At 35.5% G+C, this 22,836-nt stretch overlaps 1 protein-coding gene across 1 annotated transcript; it reads left to right on the top strand.

Annotated features, from left to right (window-relative positions):
- Positions 1-605: 605 nt before the first annotated feature.
- On the top strand, positions 606-10,048 carry LOC147077034 (uncharacterized). Its single transcript, XM_085940665.1, has 4 exons — positions 606-927; positions 5,911-6,168; positions 6,404-6,556; positions 7,134-10,048. The coding sequence occupies exons 1-4, from the start codon at positions 751-753 to the stop codon at positions 8,736-8,738; spliced, it is 2,193 nt and encodes a 730-aa protein (XP_085796791.1). The 5' UTR covers positions 606-750; the 3' UTR covers positions 8,739-10,048.
- Positions 10,049-22,836: the final 12,788 nt, after the last annotated feature.

The following is a 22,836-nucleotide window of genomic DNA, read 5'->3' as shown; positions in this document are numbered from 1 at the left end:
AACATTGCTACACGTCTATAGCAGCTTCAAATTCATCTAGAGTATCCGTTTTATTTTACTTATTTTTCACAAAATACCTTAACAATAATATTGTATAATGACATGGGTGACATTCCACTCAAACACATTGGTAACCATTAAAACTATGCATACCTAGGTAGTTAGGTATATCTATGGTTATAACATACAAAGGTTCGGCGTTTGCGATAATAAAATAAAGTAAGTTACTTATTTTTAATAGACTACAAGGCAGGAAATATTATCTGAGATAGTTGTTTAAATAATCTTATAGTAGGTAAGATCACCATGTAGTCGAAAAAAACTATAAAAAAACATTTGACTTTAATTAGGTATTTAAAATGAAATTTCTTGAATTCGTCGGTATCTGTGTATGGTCAGAAGACGTGCCTAAATATACAGGGGTCACGGTTTCTCTCAAATTCTTCGTTATTTTTTTTGTAAGAAGCAAAAATATTATTTCACGTCATTTTCAACGATCACGTGGGTACTTTAATTCGGTCACAAAAAGATGGCAACACTGACTGAGATTTACAATTCCCTCTCTTTCGTCGCGGGCCTTCAGCATGTGCGGTCGGGTTGTTGCTCTTGCATCTATAATTCGTGCCAGACGGTCCAAGTTCTAATGTCTATGTTAGAAGCTAAATTATATTACGTATTTAGACAATGACGCGACGACCGAGATTGTGACGTTAGGTATTTGACAGATTTTGATATTAGATACTGCATAAAATGGAAGTTAAAACCGAAACTATTGATGAAGACGTATTGCCTGACGAAACGGCAGAGGTGATCGGCGACGGTGCATACCAATGGATTGACACAAATCAATTCAACAGCAGGGGTCGCTTTGACGTTTCGTTCAAACAGGAAAATATCGATGACAGAAAAAGTATCCATTTAAATGAAGTAAGTTGATTCCCAATTTGTTTAGGCTAGGGTATTCATTATTTTGTTTGAAAGTGCGCATTCCATTTCTAAACCACTATACTTCAAGGTTAACAACTGCTGGGTCATGTTGTTTTACAATCGGAAGTAACAAAAGGGTTTATACAGTGGAGTTTTCTTTCTATTTACTAAATCAGTAGGTAATGTATAAATAAATATTTACCTACTAATCACGTTACTAGAATACTTTAGTAAAATAGTCTGTTGTTGACTGACAGTCAAGTGACAAAGTGCATCGAATTAACACTAATAACCATAGTCAATTGACTAGGTATTATTTTTGTAAGTTGTACGCATGCAGTTCACCGTGAGACACTTCTTCGTGAGCCGTTGTTCTTAAAACATGTGTTTTTATAACATTTAATCGAATGACATGTTCGTAGAGTGTATTGTATATATACCTAGGTACATTAACAGTGGTGTTCCAATTAGATTCAATACAAATTTATGGGATGCCTTTATTAGTTTTAAATAATTTAATGTTAAAACTACATACATACGATATGATTATAATTCTAATTAGTTAGATATCTATCTTGTTCTGTCAATCCCTTATATTACAAAGGTTTTGTTACGTAATTTTCAGTTTTTAGACATTACCTAATATTAAAAGTTAAGCGAAATATCATTATTTACTTCAATATAGTAAATAAATCATAATATATTTCTGGACCTTGGGAAAAGTCGATATATCGATAATTGATTGACAAGTAAATGTTGACATATGCACTTCTTTTACCAAGATCTAAGTTTATAATTCCTTGTGTAGGTAGGTAATATATCGGTTGATACCAAGTAAATATTGATAATTGATGATCTTAAGTAGTGTAGCAATCATACCATAGTTAATGAGTGACACACTTTAATAATATGTAGGTATGTTTTGTCTAAATCATAACTCAATCATTATGGTTTATTTCTTTTGGTTAATTGCAACAATATCTTTTGAAATATAATATGTACCTACTGCATTTGTATAAATTGGAAGAACAACGCATGGATCCTCACACGACTCATTGAGTCCATCACGCGACGCATTGCTATCGTCACGAGTCATCCACTCGACGTTGTCAACCATCATTCCACCAGTTCACCCGTATCATTTATAATCTCACGCATTCATCTTTAAATAAGTGTTATTTTATTCTTGTATCGATCAATAAACCCTCCTCCGAACATTCACGCAACAACGGCAACCGGCGAATGCAAGCGATTATATCGCCGCTGTATTCGGCGACGATCGTTGCGAGTTACGACTTTCAGTCCATATGTTTTTAGAACTGCGAGTATTCTGGTAACACGGCAAAGACAATAAAATACTGTTTTATCGCTCGAGCTAATGCTGGAGTAACCTAGTGGTTAAATTTTCAGTCATGCTAATGTAGGCCTCCGAATTCTTGGCTAGCTTGATGCCGGAAGTGGAGGTACATCAATGAGGAAGAGCAGGCAGACACAATATTAAAGTCAATAAAAGAATAGTCACTGTATCAAAGTTCGATTTATTAATATCCGAAAAACCACAAAAAGTTAGAAAAAGTTCGATTTTATTAATATCCGAAAACCACAAAAGTTAGAAAAGGTTCAATTTATTATAGGGTAATTAATTATTAAAATTAATTCACTTATTATTTATTACTTATTAATTAATTATTTATAATTAACTATTTATTATTATGTAGACGAAATTACGAGGGCACGGGGCACTGAAGCGAAAGTTTGAGAACCAGGTCCAAAAAAATTTCAAAACGGCTAAGTCGCTGGTTGACACTTCACACAACTGCGAACTGTCAGAATGACAAGTAGGTATTTAGCGACGTATAGGTATCACGTCTCTACCAAGAGGTTTTAACCAAAAAGTATTTGAGCCTCGACGGGTGGCTCAGGGGGAGTGATTCCAGATCGGCTGGATCTACTCCTCAAGTTTTCGGACTTGTATGAAAAATCGATGAATAAATTATGCTCCCGACTGTCGCAGACACAGGGTCGGAAGCACGAAGAAAGACTGATACCGGAATCAAAAATCTGGACTTTTTATTCAAATCGGGTTGTTTTCATTTCTTCGGCCAACGTTTAGGGGATGCAAAAATCTTGTAACGGTTTCATTATGCAAATTAGAGGAAATTGTTCGGTGGCTAATTGCATGTAGTATTTACGTGCAGAACCGCTATACTAAATTGTAGGTATCGGACCCCGCTTTCGAACGGGCGATACTGGTCTTACGTGACTTGCGTATTTCGTGTACTTCTCCGTACTGAGACTAATTACCCAATGAAGCAATTGTATCTTGTTTCTGGCCCAGCCACGCGAAAAATGCACGTACGTAAAAGTATCTGGTATCAACGGATTCGTTTTTGAATTTCCCATCGATACAGCATACCCCCGTGTGGTGACGTTCCTCATGTCTGAGGGAGAGCTGTTTACAGGGGCGGCCGGACCGTAGGTCCTGGTGGCGTGACGGTACCTCTTACCCAGAAACAAGAATGCTCACGAGTTAGCCTGGATGGTAAGGCATCATATCCCAGTGGTGAAATTGGAATATCTGCGGCACCAGGCCTACAATAGCGCATACCAATCCTTCGGCCAACTCCCGCCGGAGGGCCAACTTTGAAGCCCTCTGGCGGCCTGAATACCTCCCGGACGTTGGTCTCCGAATATGAAATCTGTAGGTTACTAACCCCCTTATTGAATGAAAGCTTAATATTTACAATTGTCAACCGGGAACATTGATCAATATGGATTTATATACGTGCCCGTCGCAAAACCTTTTCTACATTCTTATCTATTTTAGATCGATATCGCCACAGGCACATACTTACGTCTAGTTGACGGACGTTATTCCGTCAACCAAACATATAGGCATTAATAATCGCTTAGCACATACTCATATTCCGTCAATCAAGGGTTTCTTGTGCCTTATTGTGGTACTCGATCGACTTGAACAACAGGTACCATCGATCCGATTTCCCGCCCCGTCGCTTGGCGTGTGTGAACGTGATGCGGTCATACGCGCAAGCGAGAGGGACTCTGTTTCGACTCTGTTTCGACAGAGACGCCGTCGTATGCCAGAGCAGGAAAGCTGCCGGAATACCGATTTGGAAACGCCGTTCGCAGAACAGCCGTGGATTTTTCGATCGATGCCGAATGAATTCGATTGCGCGGGGAATCGCGATTAAAATCGGCTCGATGGTTGCCTATGTGTATTGGTACGCTTTGTGATTGCAAAAAATGTGCAAATGGGAGTCTTCGCAACAGGCTATGAGCATATGTTTACAATTATCACGCCATGTACGCGTGCATGTAGCGATATCGATTCACATATTATTAACATTAATTATTCCTTAATTATCTTAATCCCTTAATTACTATATACCACTAACGCCCGTCCATACATCCCGCTTTATTATTTGACTAACCCATTGCATATCTATATTAAATTTACCTATTATATTACAATTTATATTACACATTAGGTACATTACAAATCAAATCATATTTTACATTTAATCTAACTTAATTAACCCTTTATCTAAACATGTAGTTAATCAAAATTTAATCCTATCACCTTATTACCTCTATGTACATGGTCTGTGACCGACTTATCTCTTCCACAGTTCACTCTGAGAAGTGGTGGGACTTGCCAGAGCAAACTGCGGGACTTATATTGACATGTATTAAATATTGCTCTGCTTTGTCGAGGGTCGTAATCATCTAACCGGTGGCACATTGACTACCAGGATCAGACCGAGCGGTTGGGAGGCACTACTCCTTATGGGAGCGCCCCCTACAGGGGCGGAAAATTAAGTGTGCGTCACTAACAGTATATCATCATTGTCAAATGCATTATGCTGTCACTTTATTTTCTCACTCATCTAGTCCTTTCTTCATTTAAAAAACATGCATGTCATTGCGACAATTTTTTTTTTTTTTTTTTTTAAATTAATAACCATGCCCTTGCTTTTTCGTACATGGTGGTTTGGTGGGTTAGTTGCATTGATGTGGAGCTAATTAGGTTCCTCCATTTATGTCTTTAATTTTCTTTATGGCCAGGATTAAATATTTTCTGTAGTGTTCTATTTCTTAGTACTTCGTGAGTCTTTGAGGCTTCGTGAGGGACAAAAATATTATAATTGTTCTTCAGAACTACACAACGAACCTTTCAGACAAAAACTATAATATTAAAAATCAGGGAGTTGACTTCTACTGAGGGTCATGCGCCTAATTGAATTAGCATAGGTATACCTAAGGAACGCTTTTAGCTAAATTTGGATGAATATTATGCGTACACATTTTTGGGCAGTTCGTGAAACTTGCGCAGACGTCGCAATGGTAGTAGGCGGTATGCAGCCAATGGGTGTCGGCTGATGAGTATGTAATTTGGAACTGCACAATTTTCGTTTATAAGGGCGTCGCCATGAGCGCAGCGAAAAAATCAAACCTCTATAGCCAAGTCTACACACGGGACTTTTCCGTGCGTCTCACGAATTGAACACAGGGCATGCGTCATCGGCCCTCAAATCGGTTTGAAAATGGCCGCCATTTTGTGATGAAAGTACTAGCGTAATGCGAACCGACCGGTTTCGATTTCTGTTCAATACCCCAGCAGCTTCGTAGTAGAGTATAGGGCACATTGCGCATTATGGGATATAACCCATAAAGATTATACGAACAAAATAAATCGCAGGTATATTATTTGACTTCACAAAGTGAAAGCTGTGATGAACGAATGTAACCACTAAAATGCATTCATCTCTGCGCATGCACAAGAGTTGAAGAGTAATTGGGCGATGAAGGAATAATGTGGACTAAGCCATTGACGCGCCTATTTGATTGTGTTGACTACGTCTGGATGGTCATAGTTGCGGAACTTTCCATTGTTTATGTTGGTTTTTGTATACTGTCATAAATATTTTAATTGATTTATTTTTGTATTTTATTTCTTGACAGACCGACGTGGATTTTAAAGCACCTTATATGTTTGAGGGACATTCCGCACACTTTGGTGAAATTGATGTTCACGAAAAAGACATTAAACAGGAAGTAGCATTTGGTTCTGCAAAAGAAGTCCGCCTAAAAATAAACAGAGCTTCATTTTATGATAGAAATTTTGTTTGTGACGTGTGTTATCTGTTTTTTTCATCTGTAGACATTTTGAAGCACCATAAACGTATGCACGATGCGTCGACATTCGACAATAATTCACAGGTACACGATAATTATATTCATACATTCTGATTTGATTATTGTTGGAAAATAATGTATTGTATATTTCCTTCTTCTGATACGTTTATTTATAATATGCAAACAAATATTTTTATTTGTAATACACAATCTAAACTTCATTACCAATCCAGTTCTGATACTGATGTCCGTATTTTTATTGTATTCGGACGTAGATGGAAAATATTCTTCGCCTATTTACAAATGTCTTTATTTTCAGAAGCGAGAAAATTGTCTTATTACTATTAAGTCTGAGAATGATGATGAGGGAGTCGTGATCAAAGAGGAATTTGTTGACAGCGCAATCAGCAAAATCAATATTGAGTATCCTCAACCTGGCTGCTCCGATCCACAATACAGGTCATTATATCAGGTACGTTCAATTAAAAAGAATGTTTTTTAACCATGAGAGAACTTTAAATTATTGTAAATAATAGCTTATGCTTATGCACATCTTCTTGCAAAAATGGTTTCGGGCATGTGCCGACCACAGCTGTTTTTAATTATGGCAATTCGGATCACTTTTTTACGATCACAGCTGGCCGTATATGACGAATAACACACGGAAACACGAACAATATTCACCTCCAATGGGTCAATTGTTGGTGGTTTAACAGCATAAACCAGTGACTTCCACGAATCCCCAAAGAAAATTGTCAAATCGCATGACCTTGAAAGTCAATTGACAAATCCGTTTCTTTAAATAAACTTATCACCAATTTATGATATCACAGCGTTTATTAACGATCATTTTATTGACTCAGTATTTTAAACATAAATGTCAAAAAGAATGCGCAGTGTCAAATTGGTTTAACATGTTTATCTTTTAATTTAACAATTACATTTCCTGGCAAAATCAAAACATAGTGGGTATTCATATAACATTAGGGACACAATCGTATTTTTTTTTTTTTTTTTTCTGGAAATGTATATACCAACCCTTTTTGTAGGTTTCTACCAAGCTCACAGTTCGCCATAGCAGACCACTGAACGTTGTCAAAAAGAATACAGCTGACAATATCTTGGCCAAACACGAAATAGCCCATGCAGCCCAAAAAATCAAAAATACGATGATGCAGCATTCAGAAATAACTATAGATGAGCAGGACGTCAAAGCAGAGATCCTATTGTATTTACCGAAGGTGGTTCGAATTAAGTTGACAAGAGTAACATATTTTCCACGTAACTTTATTTGCAAAGATTGTTGTGGAGTGTTTGAATCGGTACAATATCTAAACAATCACTACATTTCATGCAAAACTCCGCAACAGCTCAAGTCAGATATGGATACTGGTGAAAAACTTGAATGCAATATTCGCTCAATTGAAATGTCGAAGCGTGGTGGGCACTCGGTATTTACGGGTGAGAAACCATATCATTGCGATGTATGTTTTAAAAAATTTACAATAATTGGTAATCTAAAAACGCATAAAATGATACATACTGGTGAGAAACCACATCAATGTGATGTATGTTTTAAAAAATATCGTCAATTTGGTACATTAAAGCTACATAAAATGACACACACTGGTCAAAAACCACATCAATGCGATGTATGTTTAAATAAATTCACATTTATTGGTAGTCTCAAACGACATAAAATGACACATACTGGTGAAAAACCACATCAATGTGAAATATGTTTCAAAAAATTCACAACAATTAGTAATCTAAAACAACATGAAATAACACACACTAATGAAAAACCCCATAAATGTGATATATGTTTAAAAAAATTCACAGCAACTTGTAATCTCAAATACCATAAGACGACACACAATGATGAAAAACCACATCAATGCGATGTATGTTTAAAAACATTTAGAACTAGTAGTCATCTCAAACAACATAAAATGATACACACTGGTGAAAAACCACATCAATGCGATGTATGTTTTAAAAAATATCGTCAAATTAGTACATTTAAGCTACATAAAATGACACATACTGGTGAAAAACCACATCAATGTGAAATATGTTTCAAAAATTTCAAAACAATTTGTAATCTAAAACAACATGAAAAAACACACACTAATGAAAAACCCCATAAATGTGATATATGTTTCAAAAAATTCACAACAACTTGTAATCTCAAATACCATAAGACGACACACAATGATGAAAAACCACATCAATGCGATGTATGTTTAAAAACATTTAGAAGAAGTAGTCATCTCAAACAACATAAAATGACACACACTGGTGAGAAACCACATCAATGCGATGTATGTTTAAAAACATTTAGAAGTAGTAGTCATCTCAAACAACATAAAATGACACACACTGGTGAGAAACCACGTCAATGCGATGTATGTTTAAAAACATTTAGAAGTAGTAGCCATCTCAAACAACATAAAATGAAACACACTGGTGAGAAACCACATCAATGCGATGTATGTTTTAAGAAATTCACTCGACTCCGTGAATTAAAAACACATAAAATGATACACACTGGTGAAAAACCACATCAATGCGATGTATGTTTTAAAAAATTCATACAAATGTGTAGACTCAAAAGACATAAAACGACACACAATAATGAAAAATCGATGTGATGTATGTTTTAAAAAAATCCTACAAATTAGTAATTTGCTGAATATCGCACGCCGACTACAGAGCATGACGTTGTCATATTAGTCCGAGTAAACTATTTCAGATTTGTTATATATAATTTATCGCATCCGAGTTATGTTTAGTATCAGATTTAGCAATCCCGTATGTTAAATGCCTGTGTTGAAAATGTTGAAATATTTTGATATATGTGAAGTCCAATTTAATTTGGTTTACTCATTAATCTGGTGAAGGGAAGGCAGTATTTAAATTGAAATAATTTTGCTACAGCATTTCTAATTGTGATCGCTATTAAGTCATTACAACTAGTGATAAGCTTATAATGTGGATGGTGCTTCTACTAACGAGATTTTATATTTTACTAATTTTACTTATTTTTAAAAACGATGTCATATTTAAAAAAAAGAAAAAAGTGTAAAGTAGTATCGTTAGAATGATAATAGAAATGGTTTAACAATCGTATGCACAATTGTTAAACATGGAGTGCCAACTAATTCAATCGATAAAACATGAAATATTAAGTACTATTATTCTCAAGCATATAGCTTCGGCTTTCTGCCAACTTAACCTTCTGTAAAGAATGCCTTATAAATCATTATCTACCTCGAATAAAATGTCATTTGTAAACTCGTTTGAAATATTAAATTATAATTTTTGGGCGCCTTGAAAGGTGTGTATTTACAAATTAAATATAACAATATAAAAATAAGAACACAGCTTAATTTGTTAAAAGTGTTATTTAATTACACACCATCAATTTCGTACGATAAGCGTACTACATTGAAATTTAAAATTAATACAAAAAACAAATAGAAATTTTAATACAAATTTGAGAAGCGTTCGTTTGGTATGAGTCATAGAGTATTTTTTAAATGGTTTTGATTACTTAACTTTTATATTTTAAATGATGGCTGCTATTTCAGCTTGGCTGGAACTATATCTTCCTGTCCGAAGGGGAAGCACAAAAGGCGTTGAAACTGTTTCTATATGTTAACCGATGACGTCCGTACTGCACTAAATCTAATCCCGGAGTGAAATCTTGTGGTCGGAAATGAGTTGTTTGTTTGCATCACGCTTTCAAAAAAGCGGGAAGAATCCCAATTGGTTCTTTTTTTTTAACGGTCATCGTTTTAGAAAAAAGGTTGACACACACTGTTAACAAGGTTGTGCCAAATTTTGTTGTTAATTAATTAACATTATTTATTTAAGTCTGCGTTTGAAATGTAGACATGTCACGTGAAATGTAACATGACAATGACTACATAAATAACGTAATAAAATATGCCAAAATGTTGTACAATATTTTTGTAATTGAATGTGCACCATAGTGAACAAAATTAAACTGAGGATTAAAAATGTTATAATTAAAGCTTTGTTCAAGCCTAAACAACACAGCATCGATCTCATTTTTTAAGAATTACATTTTAAAGCACTCCCTCAAAAATTGCATCCTAAACATCATTAGTCGCCACTGGTTAATCTCATCAGGGGTCTAACGGGGTAGTGCATGCATACCGCATGACACTGTATCCTGATAGTGTCGCATAGCCTCTCCTACTCAATTCCTATCTCTACCTCCACGTGGTGAACCCTGGATACCTGAGCAACTACACCTAAGATCAAGTAGTCAACCCTGGTGGAAGGTGTACTCAGGGCTAACGGAGAAGGAAGAAATGGCCCTCCTAAAAGGGGGTTGAGCGTGGGGCTAACAACTTCATCCCGTAAAAATGTAAAAACACATTGTTACGAAACCACAACAGCCTCGGAAACCGGACACTAAACTCAGACAACCTGGCAAACGCTTTAAGGAAATACGATTTGAAACATGGAATACATTATCACTCTATCGACCAGGAGCACTTAAACTCTTTACAAAACAACTCATAAAATACCAATGTGATATTACGGCCCTACAGGAGATGCGATAGATAGGTCAAGGAGTGATGGAGAAACGAGACTGCACTATACTCTATAGCTGCCATGATAGTGAACATCACTTTGGGACTGGATTCATCGTAAGCAAACGAGTGAAACATTTAATTATTGGGTTCGAACCAGTCAACCCAAAGATCATGCGACTGCGAATTAAAGGAAGTTTCTTCAAATATTCATTTATAAGTGTACATGCCCCTACAGATGATTAGTCGGATGAGGAAAAAGAGGACTTCTACGATGCATTAGAAAGCACGTACATCAGTTGCCCAAATCACGATGTGAAAATAATACTCGGTGATCTAAGTGCCATAATAAGACGGGAGGAGTCACTAAATATGGTTATTGGTAGGACAATGTTTCCCCGTAAGGATATATATAAGGGAACTTGGAAATCCCCGGATGGGTGCACAATAAACCAAATAGACCATATTTTCATAGACAACAGGCACAGATCGGATCTAATGAGCGTCCGGACATGCAGACTGCCATAGTATCCTCAGCTAATGATTCCTTAGGACGCCGAAAAACAGGTGAACGATCAGAATGGTTTGACAAAGATTGCCGCGAAGTCACGACGAGAAAAAATTAGGCTTACTTAATGATGCTACAGAAGAAAACACGGGCATCAGACGATGAGTATAAAAAGCGCCGGCATGACGAAAAGAAACTACACAAGAAAAAGAAACGTGATTATTTAAAAATGAAAATGATCCTACTCCAAGAACACTAGAAGCCCAAGAAAGTCTGCTGTTCTATATAAAGATTAATAATGTTAGAAGGGTTTCAAGCCTCGTATCACAATGTGCAAGGATGACAATAGCATGATACTCACAGAAAAGCACCGTATTCTTGCCCGGTGGGTGGGTTTCTCTAATCAACATTTAAATACCCCCCATAATGATGCCGGCAACACTAACATTAATACTCATGACCAGGAATCAGTACAAAGTGGCATGGATGATAACGAAGAACCACCGACATTTAATGGGGTGAAAGGTGCCATGTCAAGGTTAAAAACAAACAAATTGCCTGGAATAGATAACCTACAGAGTGAATTAATAAAATGTGGGGGAGAAAGCCTGCTCAAACATTTACATAGCCTAATCCACCAAGTATGGACTTCAGAAAAGATGCCAGAGGATTGGAAGGATGGGCTGATTTGTCCCCTGCACAAGAAAAGAGACCAACTAAAATGTAGTAACTACAGAGGGGTGATACTCCTTAACTCTGCATATAAACTGTTGTCGATTCTGATATTCCAGCGGCTGGAACCCATTGTAGAAGGAATACTCGGGCACTACCAAGGAGGCTTTCGACGGGGGAGATCATGTGTTACTCAAATATTCACTGTAAGGCAGATTCTAGAAAAGACCACTGAATTCAATATTAATACGTATCACCTGTTCATCGATGTTAAGGCAGCTTATGATAGCATTAATCGATACCGGTTATACGAAGCAATGCGAGAATTTGAAATTCCGACGAAAATTATTAAACTTGTAGAGATGACAATAACACCAGTACAATGCCGGGTAAAGCTCCAAGCGGAAATATCTGAGCCATATATATCACTGAATGGCCTAAGGCAAGGTGACGCTCTGGCATGCCTTCTTTTCAATATTGCGCTAGAAAAGGCGATACGGGATGCAAAGATTTGATGCCCGTGGCAGCGGCACGATATTTACTAAGCCTGTGCAGCTGCTGGCGTATGCCGATGATATCGACATCATTGCCATATCAGAATTGGCGCTGAAAAAGGCATTCACAGCACTAGAAGCCTCTGCCAAAAGAATAGGTTTACAAATAAACGAGGCAAAAACTAAATACATGCCTGTCTATGTCACACCACGAGAAGTCGCACCAAAGTTAGATATTGGTGCATACAAGTTTAATACGGTCGACACTTTCATATACCTTGGATCTCTTGTAACTCGACATAATGATATTACAGAAGAAATCAGCAAGAGAATCATGTCTGCGAATAAATGCTACTTAGGTCTGTTAAGACATTTTAAGTCCCGCCTACTATCTCGCCGAACTAAAAGCACTCTTTACAAGACACTTGTAAAGCCAGTGCTCACCTACGCATCGGAAACCTGAAATGAACTCTGCGAAATGAACGAGCCCTGGACATATTTGAAAGAAAAATTCTCCGCCGTATATATGGACCGATCAGGGATGGCACCAATTCGAGGAGAAGATATAATGCTGAGCTCTACGGGCTGTACGAAGATAGCAGCGCAGTTCAATCAATTAAGATTAGGAGACTGCGATCGCTAGGTCATGTGCACCGTATGAATGACAATGAACCGGCAAAGAGAGTGATTTCCAGCAATCCAAAAGGACCTAGAAGAAGAGGGAGGCCAAAGATTCGCTGGTTAGATGGAGCTGCCAGTGACTGCCGTATTCTAGGGGTACCAAATTGGAAAGCGGCCACACTGGATAGGGACAGGTGGAGGGAGCTGTTGGAGGAGGCCAGGACCCACACCGGGTTGTCGCGCCCCTGATTATGATGATGATGGTTAATCTCATCAAAATTGACTTGAAACAAGTGTTTTGTTTTATGATTCATTTAATTATCGACGTATCATAAAAGAAATCTTTAATCGGTTAACTAAAATTACTGTACTAATATATGTTTTACATTCGAGTTACATGCAAAGTTATGGAAAAGCTATCATTTGCTAGGTATATCCATGGCCTCCACAAGGGGGGGGGGAGGTGCCGCATCACTGGTTGACCAGATAACTAAGATAAACAGGCATGGACATTTTTCTATAAAAGTAAAAGTTATTACTTAATTACAAATAACAACCAATATAACAAGAAAGTAATATTTGCTTATGTAGGTATTATGCTTAAATGCTAAATACAATTAAATTATAAATTTACCCTATTTATCACGTCCACAAACATGGTATAGGGTAATGAAAAATAAATCAACCTTTATGGTGCTATCAAATGAGTTAATCGCATGATACACAGCATCATGAAACATCAGATCCGTCCTTGCGACGGAGTATCATGAAGACCGTACAGTTACGAGTGATATGGTGGGAACATGAAAATTAATATTTGCTAGTAGTAAATCAACCCAGGAATAAGTAAAAATGAATGATTTTAAAAAACAGTCACTCTTCGGGTTGACAAGGATTGCTTTGATAGCATACCTAGAAGAAAACTAGTTGGGAAAGTCATTTTATTATCATTATCATAAGGGGAAAATCCGTAGTATGTCCTTAAGTAGAGAAATCTATTGTGGACTCAATCCATCTTAATTGCGTGGACGGACCTGTTAAGACTCCAAATAATGCTGGCATATTCAAAAATACTCACACAAATGATGACACGTATAATATTATACATAGCACTCTGACGTTTTCAAATGATCTTGAAAACCTCATAACAAAAGCAAGCATTTTGCTATATATCTAGTATTGGCAGATTGATAGTGAACTTTGCATCATACAATACACCCAAATCTTTTACCTCAGTTTCCCTACTCAATATTAAACCAGACAATGTGTACGGGAACAATAAGGTGTGCCTTGAACGACTGAACGAAATAATATTACCTACATAATTTGGAGGTAGCAATGCACAGCATAATGGGGTGTTAATCGTTCGAAAAGGTTAAAGACCATCTGCGAATAACAAACAAGAAGAAATGGGTAGAGCTTTGACAATATAATCGAAATATAGGTATTATAGAAATATAAATAAGTAAACAAATTTGGGCCAAGTTTTGAGCATTGAGAAATACCAGAGTTTGTTTTAAAATTCCGCGATTCATTCCCATGGTAGGTAATCAACGAATTGGCGACGATGGTGTGCTGAATATTGTACAAAATAGAAGCATAAATATTAATGTTCATAGGGAAAAGAGGACGTATTATTACGTAGTATTCGATAAAAATGACATTGACATTGAAAAGTGGACTTGTTAAGGTAAAATGACAACGTCTGGGAACCTTTAATAATATAACCAACTTGGTTGTGGAACTTCATAACCGATTTGCTGTACCTTTTCTGTCTTGTTCAGAATCAGTCTCAGATATTATAAAAATGGCGATGATCATCATTTCATGGCGCTAGACAAAATTTAAGCACCTCACGAAATTAATAAATAGATAATAGTATGTAAAAATCATCACAATGGACCACAGTTCTGAAGCAGGATAGTTTTTGGCCTGACCATCATAAAACCTGAATAAAAAAAAACCGCGCCGAAGCTTCCGAAAGGTTGGAAGCATGTATGTTAGGTACCACTTTAACGTGACAAACTAAAATATGTCATTATTATTAACTAGGTAGGTAGCGGCACTCGAAATGGATAATTTTACGAACCGGAGCGCTTGATATTTATACGAAAATATTAACATAGTTGTCTAATTGTACCTATGTGTATTTTATAAAAATAAGTGTGCTCGATTTTTTATTATATGGCATGTCTAGCTCAAACGGTCAAATTAATATTTCGACGAGACAAAGCAGTAATCTTCAAGATTTTATGAACCGGAACGGCGCTCCGGTGCGCTCCGGGCCATTTCGAGCCCTGGTAGGTAGGTATTGAAATTGGCTTATGATAGATGTAAATCGCACACCTGATAATATAATCGAACATTAATAGGTAACTTATTGAAGAAGTCAAAGAAAAGAAAAAAACGATGTGAAATGCATTGTTACATTGATACCAACCTGAAACTAAAAATTTAAATCTCTCACTAAACTCTCGACAGTCGGTAAAAATCAAATAATTCAAGCCTTTGAGTGGGTATTTATAAAAATTATTATTAGGTATCATTTTGGCGGCAAATATTTGTAGGTTTACAAGACATTTGGATTTAACTCAATAAAAAGTCGTAGTAAATAATTACAAGACAAAAATAACTTTTTATATACAACGTTTTAAAAGTTTCTGTTGAATCATATAAACTTGACTTGACTAGCTTAAACGATCAAAAAAAATGTACTTGATAGAAAATAATACTGAAATGTCATTTTGACATTGTCATACTGATTTCCATGGTACCTAACGCACGTGTATTTTAATAAATTAGTTGCTAGGACCTCAGACCCCTAGCAACCAATAATGGTGTCGAAATAACTTTTCATACAAAAGAATATTATCTGAAAATTAATTCAATTCTACTTAAAGATGGCTAAAAGTATTGAAAAATGCATTGGCATCGTGTTCTGAAATATTCTAAAAGTTCCAATTGTCTATCTAGTCGGAAAGTTAGTTAAAAATTGATTGCAAGATTTGGACCGGACAATCAATAAGAATACGAGCTAAGAAAAACGTTGTAAAATAAATTTTAAAATAATATATAAATGACCTGGATAGGTAATGTTGCTGGCATTGTCAGAATTCGCTCGTTTTAAAAATATGTTGGCGGCTAGGATGTTTCGATGCAAGATTAACAAATCAAAACATTGCTGCACGTCAATATCAGCTTTAAATATTCATCCGTTTTATTTCACTTATTTTTCGCGAAATACCTTATCAATAATATTGTCTATTGACATGGGTAACATTCCACTCAAGCACATAAATAGCCATAAAAACTATGCATACCTAGGTGAGTAGGTATTAGAGGTGATTTGGAAATACTGTCACCAGTTTGTGTACTCAAGTTTCGGATGAAACTACCCATACAATGTATTTGTGGCCCAATAAACTTATTCCAATAAACTTTTCGACAAGCGAAGCTCAGCATATTTTTAGCGATTATATTAAAGCCGATACACAGTCTGAGTTCCCTGAGCCCATACGTATTTTAAAATACTAATAATATTGAGTTGGTTTTAGTTTCAGTTGAGTATGAAACTTTTGTCGCATACGTACGCCAAACGATCTATAAAGTATTCCAAATACCTACTTGTAAGTATTTTGGAACAATTTTATATAGGTAGGTACTAAGTATTTTTTTATACTGGTAGTAAGTAGGTATACTTAGTCTTCAAAATCGGCAATTTTTCACATCTCTAGTAGGTATATCTATGTTTATAATATACAAAAGTTCGGCGTTTGCAATAAGAAAATAAAGTTAGTCGGTACTAATTATTTTTAATATACCTACTACAAGGCAGGAAATATTATTTGAGATAGTTGTTTAACTAATCTCAAGTTGGTAATTACTCCATATATTAGAAAAACCCATGATTTTAATTATTTAAAATGAAAGTTCTTGAATTCGTCGGTGTGTGTTTATGGTCAGAAGAGGTGCCTAAATATAAATGAGGCTCGGTATTTATCATATTCTTCCTTATTTTTTTTGTAAGAAGACACAATATTACACATTTCAACGATCACGTACATTAATTCGGTCACAGAAAGATGGCAACACTGACTGCGATTTACTTATTCCCTCTCTTTCGTCGCGGACCTTCAGTGTGTACGGTCGGTTGTTGCTCTTGCATCTAAAATCCGTGCCAGACGGTTGAAGTTCTAATGTCTATGTTAGAAGCTAAATTATATTACGTATTTAGACAATGACGCGACGACTGAGATTGTGACGTTAGGTATTTGACAGATTTTGATATTAAATACTGCTTAAAATGGAAGTTAAAACCGAAATTATGGATGAAGCCGTATTGCCTGACGAAACAGCAGAGGTGATCGGCGACGGTGCATACCAATGGATTGAGTTAAATCACTTCAACAGCAAGGGTCGATTCAAACAGGAAAATATCGATGACAGAAAAAGTATCCATTTGCATGAAGTAAGTTGATTCCCAATTTGTTTAGGCAAGGGTATTCATAATTTTGTTTAAAAGTGCGCATTCCATTTCTAAACGACTATACTTTAAGGTTAACAACAGCTGCTGGGCCATGTTGTTTTACAATCGGAAGTAACAAAAGGGTTACACAGTGAAGTTTCCTTTCTATTTACGATGTCATAGGTAGGTAATGTATAAATAAAAATTTACCTACTAATAACGTTATTAGAATTCTTTAGTAAAATAGTCTGTTGTTGACTGACATTCAAGTGACAAAGTGCATCGAATAACACTATTAACCATAGTCAATTGACTAGGTAGGTATTATTTTTGTAAGTTGAACGTATCCAGTTCACCGTGAGACACTTCTTCGTGAGCCGATGTTCTTAAAACATGTGTTTGTATAACATTTAATCGAATGACATGTTCGTAGAGTGTATTGTATATATGTTACACCGAATGTGCGAAATTGACTATTACATGAAATGGGCAAAATTTTGGCTAATTCATGTAATAGTCAAGCCTGTTGCCTTATTAATGAATTAAGTAATTTTTCTGCTGAGTACATGAATTCACCTGGGTATGGAATTCTTGAACTGTCAACATGACAGAAGAAAAAGTAAATTTAATACGGATGGTTTTATTAGTTATAATTGGACATAATATAATAATATTATTATTAGGTTAGGTTAGGTTAGGTTTTGTAATTCTGAATTAAATTATTCAACTGAATGTCCATTATGAGGTTAGCTATCAAGTGTCAACAAACTATCACAAACATTCAATTGACAATTGCACAATTGATACCCAAGCACAAAACAAATCGCGAAAATACTTTTCAATTAAATTCTTCCGTTATCATAATATTATAGTTCTAGATTTTTTTGCGCATAGTAAATGGATATGAACGTCATTGTAGTTATTGATTGGTATATTTTTATATTATAATCAATGACATTTCGATGGTGCAGATCACAAACCTTAGTCAAAAAATGGGATTTTATAGGGGAAGGTTTAAACTGATTTATTTGATAATGTAAGACTTTTATTAAAAAAAAAATATCCAAAGTCTAATGTTTTTGTGTTTTTTAATGATTGTATAACTTTATTTATAACTAATATAAACCGTATTACATTTATCATGACATAGAGGTATTGTTGCACTCAGATTTGTTGAAATAATTGACAAAGGAGGTTTTCCTTTACATTACGTTTTATGAGAAAAGTAAATTAGTTTTATTTAAAAAGTAATAAAACAGTTTGCGTGACATAGGAGTTAAATATCGAATGGCTGGATAATTAATTAATAAATAAAAAATAATGTATATTTAACTAATGTACATGTTTATAAATAACCAAACATAAACAAAACAGAATCAAACCCAACATAGTTATGTATGAAGCTTTTTTTTTAAATTCTTACATATTTAAATTATAAATGTGGTAAAGAGTCATAAAAATGGTGACAGTCCCTTGGTATAACACATTTTAGTTCTTGAAGGTGCTTGAACTTGTTGGCCGATATTTTTACTTGAACCGTGTAATCTTGGATAAACAATATTGGAACTGTTATGATCTTCGGTCGTCTCGATAGCTCTTTAAGATCATAACTAAAATTAATTGTGTACTGGATTTTCCCATTTGGAATGTAAACCAAGTGACACACAACGTTAACAATTGGATCCCCTTTCTTGTTTCTGGTCTTACCAATGTGTACCCAAGTCACTAGTTCATTATAGTTACTTTTTTTTTATTAACTGTCAATAATTCATGGTGGACTGCATTGTATTGAATTTATTATAATGAATTGTATTGAATCAATGCAATATTATAGTTAAGTAAAACATCATGAGTTACATAGTGCACTCTATAAGGAAATGACATATTTATGGCTTTTCATGTAGCCACTGCATAATCAGATGGCAGATAAATTTCCCTGTTCTTCAATTTTCTTTTGATTGCAGCATGTAAAGAATCTCCTTCCATTTACGTGTGCCCAACCTCCAAGTATTTTTGAGTAGGTAATCTCGAATTGATATTTTACTGCCAATTCGAGGAGTGCATTAACTTTGCAAGAATATTGTTCTTATTTCGATACACGCACCCATAGCTCAATATTTAAATGGACTGATTTCTAATTTAATATGAGGTTCGTTAGGTGATTAATCAAGAGATGTAAATGTCGGAGCTTCTAAGTCTTCTTATAAGTGAACTTCATCAAATGTACACTGTGAGAATGCCTTATGAATTTGATGTTTCATTACATCTATCTTTGTAAACTCGATAAAGACCCATTTTCTAACGAAACATTGGTTCAAGAAAGAGTCTTAATGGATCCCTACGGCAGTAATGACGTGACTTCATTCTTGGTAGTGAATCGATAAATTCTGCAGGATATCTTTTCTTAGTATCAGTATTTCGCTCATTGTCCTTGCATTGCTGGCTTTGGTACCCGTGAATGGCATTCTTAGCCCACTCTAGCACTCTAAACTCGTATGGCGAAAGTATTACAGAACATTTATCGGCAAACTTCTTTTTTTTCCTCGTTTATCTTTAAGTGGTAGTGATAGATATACTCCCTTCTATTTACCTCCAGAGTTCTTACATAGCTTCTGATTGGGGTCTATACAATCTATTAGTAAAGAAACGTATGATTTTCTCTGTGGCCATGACATATCCAACCAAAAGTGGTTGAAATTCCCGGGTTTCTTGAAACACATGCTTGTGAGATGCAACGTGGACCAAGCTTTTGTTTGTTTTTATTTTTACAGTATGTTTTTTTTACTGATATTGTCTTTAACTCGGTCCGGATATTCCTGTCCTTTCACTCTATTATTTGCAGATATATTTCGTTTCCATGCACTTTGCTTTTGTTTCTCTTTACATCATTGATATGCCTTCCTATTATCTCAGTCGATAGAATATTTTCATTATCTTGAACAGAATCTGAAAGTATAGGTTTATACATACCGAAAATTCTTGATTTTTATTTGTTTACAATGCTAATCGCATGATCTTTCTACTTCAGGAACTCATTATTTGGGTTTATATTATCAAAAACGTAGACCTAAAACCCATTTATCTCTAATAAATCTTTTTGTATACAGTTTTGCTTGTAAAACTTCACTGATAGCTTCATACAATGAACTGATATAGAAGCAATGTGCAGCAACTTCACGTCGTGTAGGAGGTTTGTGCAGCATAATACCATGAACATGACATAGGAGTTTTAATTAAAAGATCAATAAACTGGGCTATATTTCTCTTTGACATAGGAGGTAAAGTTCAACAGATCCGTTAAATTTTTGTTGATTTTTTGATACCATAAGGTCAAAATCGAAAAATTTGACATAGAAGGTTTGTGATCTGCAACATCGATTTGACACATTTGTTTAGTTTGATTAGTTGCGAAAAACACCACGGAGCGCGATCATCTATTTTGACCAAAGATAATATATGTACATTTTGACCAATGCGTGAGCATTTGATACATTTAGTTTAGTTGCACAAAATACCACCGTAGCGCTACTATCTAATTTGTCCGATACATGAACTAGGCAGAAAAATTACTGCCGAATTCACGCACTCTACAGATATTTTGTCTAATTCATGAATAAGGCAACGGGCTTGCATTTTTCATGATTTAGGCAAAATTTTGCCCATTTCATGTAATATTCAATTTCGCACAATCGGTGTAACATATATACCTAGGTACGTAAACAGTGATGTTCCAATTAGATTCAATACAAATTTATGGGATGTCTTTATTGGTTTAAAATAATTTAATGATAAAACTACATACATACGATATGATAGTAGTAGATAGTAATTCTAATTAGTTAGATATCTATCTTCTTCTGTCAGTCCCTTATATTACGATGGTTTTATTACGTAATTTTCATTTTTTTTTATTAGGACATTACCTAATATTAAATTATTAGTAAATAAATCATAATATATTTCTGGACCTTGGTAAAAGTCGATATGTCATGGTTTCTAGTACAAGCGATTATTTAATGCCTTTCAAACGTTTTAATTGATTGACAAGTAAATGTTGACATATGCACTTCTTTTACCAAGATCCAGGTTTATAATTAGTAGGTAATATATTTGTATCATGTAAGTATTGATAATTGATTATATTTACTAGTGTAGCAATGATACCATCTTAAATGAGTGACACATTTTAATATGGATGTTTTGTCTCAATCATAACTAGATCAGTATGGTCTGTTATGATTGGTTAATTGCGACAATATCTCATGAAATATATGTACTGCATTTATATACCTATATTGGAAAGACAATGTATGTTACTTCATTCCTCTCATCGACTCCGTCACGCGACGCATTGCTATCGTCACGACTCAACCACTCGAATCAATCTCTTGTTCACATCGATCTCACCAGTTCATTCGTATCCGCAATTATAATCTCACGCTGTCATCTTTATATAAGTGTTCTTTTATTCTTGTATCGATTAATAAACCCTACTCCAAGCATTCACGCCATAACAGCAACCGGCGAATGCGAGAGATTTTATCGCCGCTGTATTCGGCGACGATCGCTGCGAGTTACGACTTTCAGTCCATATGTATTTAGACCTGCGAGTATTCTGGTAACACGGCAAAGACAATAAAATATTGTTTTATCGCTCGAGCTAATAGCTGTAGTTACCTAGTGGTTAAATTTTCACTCATGCTGGCAGTATATCAGTTTTGTCAAATGCATTATGCTGACACATTATTTTCTCACTCATCTAGTCCTTACTTCATTTCAAAAACATGCAAGTCATTGCGACAAATATATTAATTATTGTTCTTCAGAATGCCCCAACGGACCTGTTGAACAAAAACTATTAATTTAAAAATCAGAGAGTTGACTTCTACTGAAGGTGATGCGCCTCATTAAATTACCATAGATATACCTAAAGAACGCTTTTAGTTAAATTTGGATGAATATTATGAGTACACAAAGTCGGACAGTTCGTAAGACTTCCGCAGACTCTCATAGGACGGCGTAATGGTAGTTACACCCACGGTGACCGCGCGGCTTAAGAGTTGGACTATCACGCCGTGGGTCCTAGGTTTGGATCCTCGGTCTGGCAAGTACACATATTTTTCTTTCAACTTGTGTCTGAGTCAGGGTATGGCCCTAATAGGTTGAGCAGGTGGCTGACATCCATTTCTCGTAAAAAACAAAATCTGGTAATATAAACAACTACTCTGTGGAGGCCCATTTGATCCTTTAGGATCGAACATGGTCGAAAAAAATGTTAGTAGGCGGTATGCAGCCATTAGGTGTCGGCTGATGTGTATGTAATCTGGAACTGCACAATTTTCGTTTATAAGGGCGTCGCCATGAGCGCAGCGAAAAAATCAAACCTCATTGACGCGCCTATTTGATTGTGTAGACTACGTCTAA

This window comes from Rhyacophila brunnea, unplaced genomic scaffold (genome assembly GCF_057557595.1).
Source record: "Rhyacophila brunnea isolate RB1 unplaced genomic scaffold, BYU_Rbru_1.0 scaffold_13, whole genome shotgun sequence".
In the NCBI taxonomy this organism is placed as follows: domain Eukaryota; kingdom Metazoa; phylum Arthropoda; class Insecta; order Trichoptera; family Rhyacophilidae; genus Rhyacophila; species Rhyacophila brunnea.
This window is presented reverse-complemented; position numbering and strand designations above follow the sequence as displayed.